General features: G+C 55.7%; 1 protein-coding gene across 1 annotated transcript in view; it reads left to right on the forward strand.

Annotated features, from left to right (window-relative positions):
* Nucleotides 1–12197, forward strand: part of TRIO (trio Rho guanine nucleotide exchange factor) — a gene marked incomplete at its 5' end in the record, with an annotated part of 242520 nt that overhangs the window by 96853 nt on the left and 133470 nt on the right. Inside the window, 6 exons of the mRNA XM_084233661.1 lie at nucleotides 677–791; nucleotides 3044–3236; nucleotides 5428–5940; nucleotides 7368–7490; nucleotides 8759–8950; nucleotides 11146–11277. Coding sequence (XP_084089787.1) covers nucleotides 677–791; nucleotides 3044–3236; nucleotides 5428–5940; nucleotides 7368–7490; nucleotides 8759–8950; nucleotides 11146–11277 — 1268 coding nt within the window. The remainder of the gene's footprint in view (nucleotides 1–676; nucleotides 792–3043; nucleotides 3237–5427; nucleotides 5941–7367; nucleotides 7491–8758; nucleotides 8951–11145; nucleotides 11278–12197) is intronic.

A 12197-nucleotide genomic window follows, 5' to 3' on the forward strand; every position in this document is an offset into this window, starting at 1 on the left:
CGTGTTCGGCGAACCCAGCCGGCTTCATCAGGATCGTGTGTTTTTAACGAGAACTCTCTCTGCCTGTCAGGGGCCGGCCGCTGACATTACTGTTAGTGCGCCATGAGTTTTTCTAAAGTGCTTGAGCTAATTTAGTTCTGCTTTAAAATACTTGCATGCCTCTCCTCTCCCCCCTCCCTGTGTGTGTGTGTGTGTGTGTGTGTGTGTGTGTGTGTGTGTGTGAGGGAGGGAGAGAGAGAGAGAGAGAGGGAGGGAAGGAGGCAGGGAGGGAGCCATGCCAGCCACCTAGAACCCCACCTGGGGTCAGCCTGCCCGGGTCCCGGCCTACAGCTATTTGTCCTCAGGTGAGGTTTGAAGGCCACGCCTGTCTCTTTCCTTGCAAGCCTTGGAACCCACCAGTTGTGGCAGGGGAGAGCGCGCAGAATGCAGGGGAGGGAAGAGCAGGGAGAGAAGCACGTGGGCAGAGGGGAGAGTGGGGGCGGGAGGAGGTGGTTGTGTAGGCCAGGGAGCCACAGGACACGGAGACTTTCTTTCCTCTGCAAACATAAGACTAGTGAAAGGCGGGAAGGTGTGGGAGGCAACAGCCGGCCCCCTGCCCTGCCTCCGTGGACGCCCCTGGAGCGGGGAGGGAGGCGGGGCCCGTGCGCGCGGCTCAGCGTGCCCGTGTGCGTTCCAGGCGGCAGAGACAAGCGTGGAGGCCCCATCCTTACGTTCCCAGCCCGCAGCAACCACGACAGAATACGGCAGGAGGACCTCCGGAGGCTCATTTCCTACCTCGCCTGTATCCCCAGGTAAGTCCCGGCGCTGGGCGCGCGGCTTTTCTCGCTGTTTCTGGGGAGGCGGCACTGTGCTTTCTAGAAAAGAGCTGATGGAAAGAAATCCTCCGTATTTCCCTGGTGTGACCTCTCTGCGCGTGCCCGGCATTCCTGGGTGCAGTGCCAAGAAGGTGTGCTTTGAGTGAAGGACTTTGGGGTGACGCTGGTTGGGAGCCCACGGGCTAGGAAGTCGGGGTGCAGCGCAGCGTCCTCACTGAGACTTGGAGCTGGAGGCAGAAGCGGGCGTGTTCCTGATTGTGTGGCCCTGTCTTCAGCTGAGCTTTGGTTCTTTTAAAGGATTCTGCTGATTTACAGAATGAAGTTTGGGGTCATTAAAAATCTTTACCAGCTAACAAGCCGGTTGTCAACTTTGGGAGCCACTGTTCAATCAGAGGAGAGCGTCTGCTAGAGACAGGGGGTGTGTAGTGTGGACACTGGAGTGCAGCACCGACAGGCTGGGCCTCGTCGCCCAGGGCCGTGGGCCAGGAGCGGTTGCTGGGCTCGGTCTGTGAGGAGCTAGCGTCTTCGTTAGCCCCGCTGGCTTGTGTCTGCGAGGGCTGCCCCAGCGTGGCCTGGGCTAGGGGGGTGGTGTCAGCCTGCGGAGCCTGATGGGATCTGAGTGCGTGTCCTGTCAGGCTCAGTTCTGTTCAGGAACCTCCTCTGTGGTTTCACTTGCTCTCTGAAGTTCAGCCCTTCTCAAGCCCCTCAACACCCGCCCCAGGCCTGAGGTGCCGTCTACTTGGCCTCCCTCCCGCTGTGTGCTCCCAGCCTGCGTGTCTGGGGAGCACCATGTGGGTTTGGAAGGGAGGGAGCCTGTGGACAGGGGTGCAGCAGCATGGGAGCCTGGGCTGGGCCTGTGCTAGGGCGGGCTGCATTTGTTAGTTGACTGCGAGTCTCAGTTAGGACTCCCGGGGCAGCAGCTAGCTTTCTCAGCTGACTTAGTTTTCTCAGGGAGATTCCTTGAGGCAGAGTGCCCACCGTCTCCCCCAGGCCTGGTGCCTTCACCTAGGTGCAAGCCTGCAGCCCTCGTTGGGTGCTCACCAGGCCTTAGGTATCTCCCAGACCTTCCCGCAGCTGCTGGATGGGTGGCGCACCTGGTGATGGTGCCCTCCAGGGCTGTCCCCAGGTGTGAAGCCCTGAGACCCTGGGCCAGAGCTTTGCCTGCAGCCCTGAAGGCATGACCACGCCTGTGTGGCTCTGACCTGTGTGCGTGCAGAAGTGTGCGCACACCCCAGGTGCTCAACTGGTCGTTCATCAAGCTCATCATTGTCACTGCTTCACCAAAGCAGTGACATTCTTAAGAGAAACTGACCTCCCGTGTATTTAAACTGCATGGGTGAGCAGAGGACAGTGCTGCCATCGAGCACTGCCCAGAGTGGTGTCACCTGCCACCTCTGCTCCCTCAGGGGAGCCTGGTGAAAGGCCTTGGTTTTACTCTGGGAATAACTCTGCCTGTGCACCCCGCAGGGGTACACCAAGACCCCTTGGAGGGTGGGACACTTGGCGAACCACTGAGATAGGTCAAGGCAAACGGCACGCACAGAACCTGTTGCTGCCCAGGGTGCGGTGGCGGTCACGGCGGTGGTCCCAGGGGTGACCTATGTCCCAGGGTGACACTCCACCATGGGCTCTGCACTCAATGTTGAGGTCACTCATGGAGTCTGTCTCCACGTAGAGCTCCCCAAGTGCGTGCACCAGGTAAGACACGAAGGATGAGCCACGGTGCCACTCACATGTGCACATGGGGAAGACAGGCAGGTGAACAAGTGCACAACAAGTGCACCCCCAGATTGATCAGCAGTGACCCAAAGGAAGGGGCGGAGGGGGACGTCGGGCAAAGGGTTAATGTTGAGAACAGAGGTGGGCTTTCAGCGCCGCCTCCGTGGAGTAGTTGCACACAGATTCGCAGCAGTGCACGCCGGAAACTTAGGTTATAATGACGTTCCTTCAAAAGAAAGACAAGATGCAAATGTCTGGACACAAAATTAGCATTTAGAAGTTTTCAGAGAGACCCTTCACAGCGCTGCTTGCTCCTCGGTGCAGGTGTAAATCACCTGCTCTTTCCCCACGGGAGGGGGCGGGCCCTCAGCCTTGGGGAGCATAGCAGGGATGGGTGGAGGGGCGCCTTCTCGCCCCCTGCCCCCGCAGGACACAGCCTGGAGGCGGGAGGCACAGGCCGCAGAGACAGCGGCAGCAGCGCGCGGCTGACGCCGGTTCTCTGTCCGCAGTGAGGAGGTGTGCAAGCGCGGCTTCACGGTCATCGTGGACATGCGCGGGTCCAAGTGGGACTCCATCAAGCCCCTGCTGAAGATCCTGCAGGAGTCCTTCCCCTGCTGCATCCACGTGGCCCTCATCATCAAGCCCGACAACTTCTGGCAGAAACAGAGGACTAACTTCGGCAGTTCTAAATTCGAATTTGAGGTAATGTCCCTGGCGACCAGACTGCATGTCCAGGGGCTTATTCCCGGGGGGCGCGGCGGCCGCACAGCCAGTGCTGAAGTCCCGACATTAGGTGTGGGTGGGTGATCCGGGGTTGTCTTACCCCAAGGGGGTTTGGGACTCTTTCTCTTGGTTTGCAGCCGTGGGCTGCTGAGGGGTCAGGCCCCTGCCTCACGCAGAGGAGCCTGCTCTGTTCAGTCACTGCCGTGGCCTCAGCCTTGGAAATGAGGGAGAAACGCCCCACCTGAGAATTCCCGAGGGAGAGATAGGAGGCGGCTGAGAGCGCACCCTGTGGTCTGGCCTGCATTTCATGTGCCAAGGGGGAGAGCCTTTAAATCCAAGCAATGCAGCTAGCACCTGAGGTTGCTTTCAGACAACGTGCGAACATACCTCAACTGCTGGCTTCCTTTCTGCTGCCGCCGGTGGGCTTAGTGACAAGGCTGTGGGGAGGCCGTATTCTGGCCAGCATGGAACCGGAGCCGGAGTCCTAATAAAACCTGAATGGTTCCTAATAGTAAATTATAACTATTTTTGTTTGACTAGATTGGTTCTTCTAGCACCTTTGCCCAAACCTGAGGTTTCAGTGAGTGTATTTATGTATTTGAGGGTAAATAACAATAATAGTATCCCACACGTCACACCTTAGTAAGTAAGCTTTCTGTTACATGTTACACTTCAAGTGTCTATGACTTGCATTGTAAAATCTCCACAGCGCTGAGTTTTTAATCTGAATCTAATTTGAATTTGAAACTGCACTGAAGAGATTGTGGTGCAAGAGGAAACCGGCGTAAGCCCTTGTCCTCAGACACAGTGAGAAGTGGCTTTGGAGGACACTTTGCTGGGCGTCAGTCTCTTGCCACAGAACTGAAAGCCACTGTGTTGATCTGTGCATGTCCCAGCAGCAGCTAGATGGGTCAGCTTGATACGCACGGTGTGTTCACTGGTCCGATTCCCAGGTCTCCCCGGCCCTTTGCAGTTAGCTGGCTCAGGTTTCGGTTGAACTTGCTGCCTGTGCCCTGTTGCCAGCCTCCCTCTGGGCTGATCGCCTCCACGGAGGCTGTCAAAGGTCTGGGAAATGAAGCAGCGAGAGGCCTACAGCAACGGTCCACGTCCTGGGCTGGGCCACTCTGTGGCCTGGCCGCCTTCTGTGTCCACACGCCAGCCCGCACACCTGCGGCTTCTCTAAGGCTGTTGGGGACAGAGGTGGGGCCCACCTGCCTTCCTGTCTTCTCTCTAAGTTCTAGGCACAAATCTCACCTCCCTCATTGCCCCCCACCCCAGTCTTCCTTGAGGTGTCTGTGGCGTTGACACTGACCCTTCGGGTAAGGCGAAGTTGAGAATCTTGCTGAGGTCCGAGTGAACCAGCTTGGTCTCCGTTAGACTGGGGTTAGGACAGATTCTGTATCGTACGTTCTGCTGGAATCATGGCGCATTTTTGCAGTGAGTGAGCAGGCCCTTTCCAGCTTTGTGAAAAGAGCTTCTGCCAGCTTGCTTGCGAACCCTTGTGTATTGTCTGAGGCCTTAAAAAGTCATGGCTTATCGTCTGCCCCCTGCTGGGCGGTGGAGGTAGGACAAGATGCAGGATCAGGGGTGAGGGGGGGTCTGGTAAAAGCCACATTTACCATTTAATAAGCAGCTCGGAAATAGGTGTCCCTAGAGGGAGTGGCGCTTGCCAGGGCTTTTGAAGCCCACGAGCAAGGCACTGGCTGGACTGCAGGTAGTCGAAGCCTCTGCGGAGTTCTCTGCGGAGAGTGAGGTGGCGAGTGGCGTGGACGAGGAGGAACACACTCACGCACGTGGCGTGTCTGCATCCTCTGTTCTGGGCTTGAGGGTTGAAGGGCTCTCAGCTAGTGGACCTGACGTACTAGGTTCGTTTCCACACCTTTGGGAAGAAAGCTCAGTCTCTTTAGTGCTTGTGAATGATGGTTCTATCATGTTAGCTATTTCGACTACTATGCATGTGTCTCCAATGGATTTCTCTTTTACTGCCTGTACTCGTAATGCTTCTTTCTTCTTGATTTTTATGAGACCAGGTCAAGGTAGGTTATGTTTTCTATACGTAGATGCTTTGCTTTAAGAGTGAAAATTTAGGACTAAGCACTGCAAGTTGCATTATGATAAGACCACGTGGACAGGGTTCATCTTCTCATATGTGATTTTTTTTCCCCTTAAGACAAATATGGTCTCTTTAGAAGGCCTTACCAAAGTAGTTGATCCTTCTCAGCTCACCCCCGAGTTCGATGGCTGTCTGGAATACAACCACGAGGAGTGGATCGAAATCAGGGTGGCTTTTGAAGACTACATCAGCAACGCCACCCACATGCTGTCTCGGCTGGAGGAGCTGCAGGACATCCTGGCCAAGAAGGAGCTGCCCCAGGACTTGGAGGGGGCCCGGAACATGATCGAAGAACATTCCCAGCTGAAGAAGAAGGTGATTAAGGCCCCCATTGAGGACTTGGATTTAGAGGGACAGAAGCTGCTGCAGAGAATCCAGAGCAGCGACAGCTTCCCCAAAAAGAACTCGGGCTCGGGCAATGCGGACCTGCAGACCCTCCTGCCCAAGGTGTCCGCTATGCTGGACCGGCTGCACTCAACGCGGCAGCACCTGCACCAGATGTGGCACGTGAGGAAGCTCAAGCTGGACCAGTGCTTCCAGCTGCGGCTGTTTGAACAGGATGCTGAGAAGGTAAAAGGGGGGGCCTCCTGGGCGTGGGGACTGGTAGCCTGGGCTGTTTGGTGGGATGGAGGGTTTGGGAGGGGTGGGCCCGCCCCACTGTGTGACTTAGAGACCAGCAGTGACCCCCCAGTTTTACCTGCTGGGCTTGCGGCGTGGTGTAGAGATGGTGACTTAGCAGGGCCCTCGCCTGGCTCGCCAGGCCTCTAAGTGGCACTTTCGTGGGATCTGGTTGCCGGTGCTGAGAGAAAACCCCTAATAACTGATACTGCGCCAGCAGCAGCTCAATGGGGAAGAGAGAGGAAAAAGATAGGATGCCTGTAAGATAATTGAGGATGATACTATCTGTTAAAAGGCTGAGAATTTTACAGGATTGTGTTATCGAAGGTAATAATCGTGTGTACGTGCTGCTAGTAACTGCTCTTCCGCTCAGGCCAAGCCGGGGACAGACCGCCATTCAGATCTGATACTGAGTGTGCTGCGATGTGTTAAATAGTTTCTGGGAAATGCAGCTGTGATTACTCGGGGCTTGTGTTTGATTCTCATGCTCCAGACAGACCCACTGGCCAGAGTGCCTTCTTGTGGGTTATGGGCTCACTCGGTCTTAGCAACGTGGAAAGCAGCCTTACCTGTGGGAAGGGGGTCCAGCCACGAACGTGGGTGGACTTGTCCCTCTTAGTTCGAGTTCAGTAGGTTTATTTCGTGGATATAAATACTGGATTTGAAAGGGCCTTTCAAGAGGCGACAGCCTAGTGCTCTGCCCGGGAGCGGTCGTCGAGCCTGCTTCGTGCTCTGGTTCAGCGGTGCCTCCAAGGACACTGCAGGCCTCCCCCAGCCACCGTGCCGGTGACGGCCTCTGGGGTTCCAAGTCGCGGGCACTGTGCTAGTTGATAGTCATTCTTTCTCCTTCAGTGTTTCCTGTGAACATCTTAATGGACAGGTGGCATCTCTGTTGAACCTTGGGAGGGATGCCTTTCGATTTCTTCCCTAAGTTCTTTATATTTTACAGTAAATTTGATGATTGCATTTGCACAGGTTTTTGCTTTATTGTTTTCAAATATACTTTTGCGCTAAAAAGCCTTGCCAGCACCGCTGCCAGTAATCTGAGGGCATAGCAGGCCCCGTGCGGAGACCACCAGGTCCCAGATTCACCTCCCGGGGCTTGCGTTGAGGAGCAGTGTGGTCAGTTCAGAATCACAGGAGGAGAGACTGAGAGGCAGGAGGCGAGAATACGAACAGCCCGGGGAACACGAACACTCCTCTCTGTCCACCTATCGTGCCAGAGGGGCGGAGACGAGATTTCCCCATAGACCCTGCATACCACTCAGAAGTTCAGCTGCCCCTGCCCAGGCGCCTGCCCCCTACCCCGAGCCCCGGGGCCTGGCAGCCACTTCCCCCTCGGGAGTGATTCAGGTTGTCTTTTTTCTTTGTCCCGGTAGATGTTTGACTGGATCACACACAACAAGGGCCTGTTTCTGAACAGCTACACCGAGATCGGGACCAGCCACCCACACGCCATGGAGCTGCAGACACAGCACAGCCATTTCGCCATGAACTGCATGGTAAGAGGCGGAGGGTCGGGGCTGTGCGCCCAGGGGTTCGAGAGGGTGTCAGCACAGGTGTCCTGGCTCTGCCTGGTGGCTGCAGGGCCCCAGAGGACCCTCCTAGCACAGCTGCTGCCCACGGTTGTGTCTCATAGCTCATAAGTTTTAAACAAGGCAAATGAGCAGATGGACAGACCGGTGGCACCTGCACCGACACCCTGGCCAGTTCAACACAGGCATTGGTGCCGGCTCCTCGTTGTGCCTCCAAGGAGCCTACAAGGTCCCCAGGAAGGCCGCAGGGGCAGCGAGTGTCCAGGTTCTCGAGGCTGGCCTCCCCACACCACCCCCGAGCCCGCAACCTGCACCACCTCAGGGCACACCCCACATGGGACCACCCTTTCCAACCCTCCGTCTGCTTCTCCTCCAGTGCTTGCCTGTGCCCTCCTGGCATGTGTGCAGGGGCCTGTTAACCCTCAGCCCTTTCCTGTGTCAGTGTCAGTGTTTTAAACCTTTTTGACAAAGGAAATGAAAACATTTCATATGCAAAGCTGACAGTCTTTCAGGGAGGCGTGTTAAGGAATACCAGCGTTTATGCTCACTCTGTTATCAGATTGGTTTTTCATGCAACTGTTGCATATTTAATTGAGGTGACAGTGGTTTGCCTCGTTGTTTGTTTTAGAGGCAGAAGCTCCCCCTTGGGTGCTCCCCCCACATCACACCCACCACCAAGACCTGCGTCCTTCTGCTCCCTTGTTTGACATAAGCTGGTGGACCAGGAGGTCGGCGTTTCAGTAGGAGAAAAGCTTGATTTCAGATTTAAGCACAGCATTGTCCTGTTTCTGCCCCAATTCATGGTCTTTGGACAAAGTAGCTCCACTTACAGGTTTTCTGTGGACACCAAAGAAAAGTCTGGGGTTTATCTGGAGGGGAGAGCTAGTTCTCACACCTAGGCCTTTGGCTCACAGCACACGCTCTGTGACCTCTGGCTCCAGCTGCCAGTATGGGGTTACCCTGCTCCTTGCCCGCGTGGCAGCCCAGGGAGAGTTGACAGCATTTGGGCGCCCACTCATGGGTGTGACCACTGTGGGCCCTTCAGGCAGGGGATTTGTCACGTCACAGTTGTAAGAACAGAAATCGAAACCAATACTTAGAGGTCACGAGGGCCTCCAGGTGGCCAGAGTGTGAGGTCACACACCGGCGGCTCTGCCGTGAAGGCCCTAGGCATCAGGGCGGGCTTGGGACCCTCCGGGCGCCGGCCTCTGACCAGCCTCCCCTGCGCTCCGCAGAACGTGTATGTGAACATCAACCGCATCATGTCGGTGGCCAGTCGCCTGGTGGAGTCCGGCCACTACGCCTCGCAGCAGATCAAGCAGATCGCCAACCAGCTGGAGCAGGAGTGGAAGGCCTTCGCCGCCGCCCTGGACGAGCGCAGCACCTTGCTGGACATGTCATCCATTTTCCACCAGAAGGCCGAGAAGGTCAGTGCCTGGAACCCCCGGTCCTCCTCCAGGGGCCTCCACGTGAGCGGCCAGATCTTTGGGGGACGTCTGTGTAGCCCCTGCACTCACAAGCCCCACACGAGCAGGACCCTCTGCAGAACAGCGCCACCAGCAGGCCTCTGTGCTCTGGCCACTCCCTGGGAAGGGCTGGGGCCCCAGGGTGTCACCTACAGGGGTAACATAGTGGGGGTACCTGGGTGTGGAAATTGGTATTGGGCCCCCAGAAAACCCCTGGAAGTGACAGAAAGGGACTGTGGTGGACATTCCACCAGAGCCAGCGAGGGGAGGCTGGAGCCCTGCGAACGAGGTAAAGCAGGACAGAGGCCCGAGCAGGCGGCGGGCGGTCTGGCCTCGGCCACATGGGGACAGCTGCTCCTGGGAACACACGGCTGAAGGCGACCTAGAAATGTGTGTTTCATGCAGGTGATTCCCCTACCACTTTATTCTCAAAAAATTACACATGTAAAAGTCAGCGTTTCTATTTCCTGGTTGCTTCAAGCATGGCAGTGAATGTGTTCGCCCAGCCTCTTGGATCCCACCAGTCTGACGCTCATGTTTGCGGTGACCTAGTAGACCGGACTAAGCTGGTTCTCCTCGGTCGCATCAGAAGGTGTTGGCCTTGCCTGAGCACCGTGTTGGGCTCCACCTTGTTCTGCGCGTTTGCAGTGGCCCGTGCAGGAGCAATTCATCGCTGACATGACCTGATGATTTATTAATGACGATGGTTAACCTCAGTCGATTCATGTTGGAAAAGCATTTACAATAATTTAATAATTGCTGTTAAACGCAATGATGGAGGCTGATAGATGGCACAGAGATCAAGCATACTGAGACTCATCCACCTGAGTAATTGACATTTATAAAATACGCTACCCAAGAGACACTCAGGAGTCTGCCCGTGAGGTCACATGCACAGAGGGGTTGGTGGACAGGCGTCAGGTCAGCTCACAGAGACTTCCGTTTGGACCGGCTGGAGTGGGGACAGCACCAGAACCAGGTGGCGAGGGTGTCAGCCTCTGTGCTTGAAGCCATCAGAGTTGGCTTGCTCGCGGGTGGCATGGGATGCCATCTGCATTGGCTTCAAGAGCCACCGCATTAATGACAAAGGGATTTTTAAAATAATTATTACTTGGATGATTTTTCTGAGTTCTTACATATATCATAAGTACCTGAGAAGTGATTCTCAAACATAGTTTTTTTTTTTAAAAGATTTGTTTATTTATGCATACAAGAACTGGGGTGCAGGCCAGAGGTGTGAGGGTGAGAGGATTCACCAGAGACAGAGTGGGGAGCAGAACATGCAGATCTACTGAAATACACTGCTGAGAGGAGCAGCCAGGAGACAGGAGAGGTCTGCTACGCCTTGTGGGTCAGCTCCCTGGCCAGGGATCGAACTCAGGCTGCAGTGGCTGGGGATAGCTTGATAGTGCTATGTCTTTAACTCCTGCGCCACCAGGGAGCCCCGATTCTCAGACATAATTTGAGAGCATCGCCACATGCTTCCTGTCTGTTGGGGCAGTTATCCTATTTTAAAGTTGCCCTCTGTGTTCTCTCACGAAGACGGGCGAGGACCCAGGAAAAGAGGCAATGCCCTCGGGAACTGGGGCATCTGTGGGCTGCGCTGAATTCACGTTCTTTAACTGCACTGTGACTGCTTGCCTTTGGCATCTGACCGTGGTGGGTTTGAGAGGCTCTCCCTGGGAAATTTGGCCGTGGTTTCTCAGCTACTGGTGAAACCCTGGGGTGTTCGTGCGGGTGACAGTGCAGAAAACCCGGGTGAGTCTTGGACGGCGGTCAGCCGCGGGGACGCTGCTGGTTCTCCCGCCAAGTGCGCAGACCCCGATTCCTCCCCACCCTCAGCTCTAGGCACACCGGGCACCCCGGGAGTTTTGCAGCCTCCACCTGCCTTTTAAGTCCTGTGTGTATTTGCTTTTGGAAAGTTAAAAAATGCAGGTTCCTGGGCCCAGCCCCCACCCTGCCAGAACCTAAGCCAGGGCCCAAGCCCAGGGATCTGAGAGCTGACTCCAGTTCGTTTGAGGTGGAGACTCAACTCAGAGAGTCCTTAGACTCTCTCAACCACTCTTAATTTCGAAACCACATTGTTAAAGCATCTCTCTTCCTCCGTATACATTGCCATTGATAGAAATCATCTTTTTTTTTCCTAACCTTCCAAGTATATGAGCAACGTGGACTCGTGGTGCAAGGCGTGCGGCGAGGTGGACCTGCCCTCAGAGCTGCAGGACCTGGAGGACGCCATCCACCACCACCAGGGCATATACGAGCACATCACCCTGGCCTACTCCGAGGTGAGCGGCCAGCAGGCTCGTGGCCAGCGGGCTTGTGGCCAGTGGGCTCGCGGCCAGCGGCGTCTCCTGAGGGTCACACACGACAGTGGACGCTGTCTGCTGCTGGGCACTTTCTTCCTTCTGTATTTCTCAGGGGGCCTTAGAGCTCTGAGAAAGGGCGTTATTTCCTCCTTCCCGCTCCTCTCTCGCCTCCCTCCCTCGAGGGCTTCCCTCCCCCACCCCAGCACAAATGTGTGAAACCCTGGTCTGTTCCATAGGCTGTAACTGGAGGCTCCTTTTTGTCCTCACTTGACCAGTGCGTGTCCCCCTCCTCCTTTCCTCTGCAGCGCCCTTGTTCTTTGAGCATGTCTTGACTTTCTAGGCACATCTTGTCTTTCCCTGCCTCACCTCAGGACCCACCATCTCATCATGGTGCATGGTGATCCAGACGCCACCCACAGCGCGAATGTCCATGTGTCCTGGTTTCCCCGGGGCGACCCAGCACCTCTGTGGCCGGGTCTCACAGACCACACAGGAGGGGCTGCCTTACCTGTTCCCAGGGTTGCTCGAGGGCCTTTTGTCCACAGACATGTCTGTTCAACGGACACCGAGGGAAAGATTCCCTGCCACATTGTTGCTGAGATGATTTATTCATTCTCAGTAGCAGAAACTTAATGGTGTCACAAGGATCCCTTGGAAGCTTGCTGAGAACTGGGAGCCCATCTGTCCTTTTGTCTTGCTGGTTTAAGATCCAAAACAGTAGCTTGAGGTAGAGGTTTGCTTTCCACCAGTGTAAGTCAGTCTTGAGACTGGCTTTCCAGGGCTGGGCTGGAAGCTCTCTTTGTAAGAGGATCTCCGGGTCCTTCTGGCTTTCTCTCTTGCCTTTTTGAGCAGGTAGACTGTCATTCTTAAGGTTGCCTCAAGGTCATCAATGGCTGCTG

Source organism: Talpa europaea, assembly GCF_964194135.1.
Source record: "Talpa europaea genome assembly, chromosome: 5".
Taxonomy (NCBI): domain Eukaryota; kingdom Metazoa; phylum Chordata; class Mammalia; order Eulipotyphla; family Talpidae; genus Talpa; species Talpa europaea.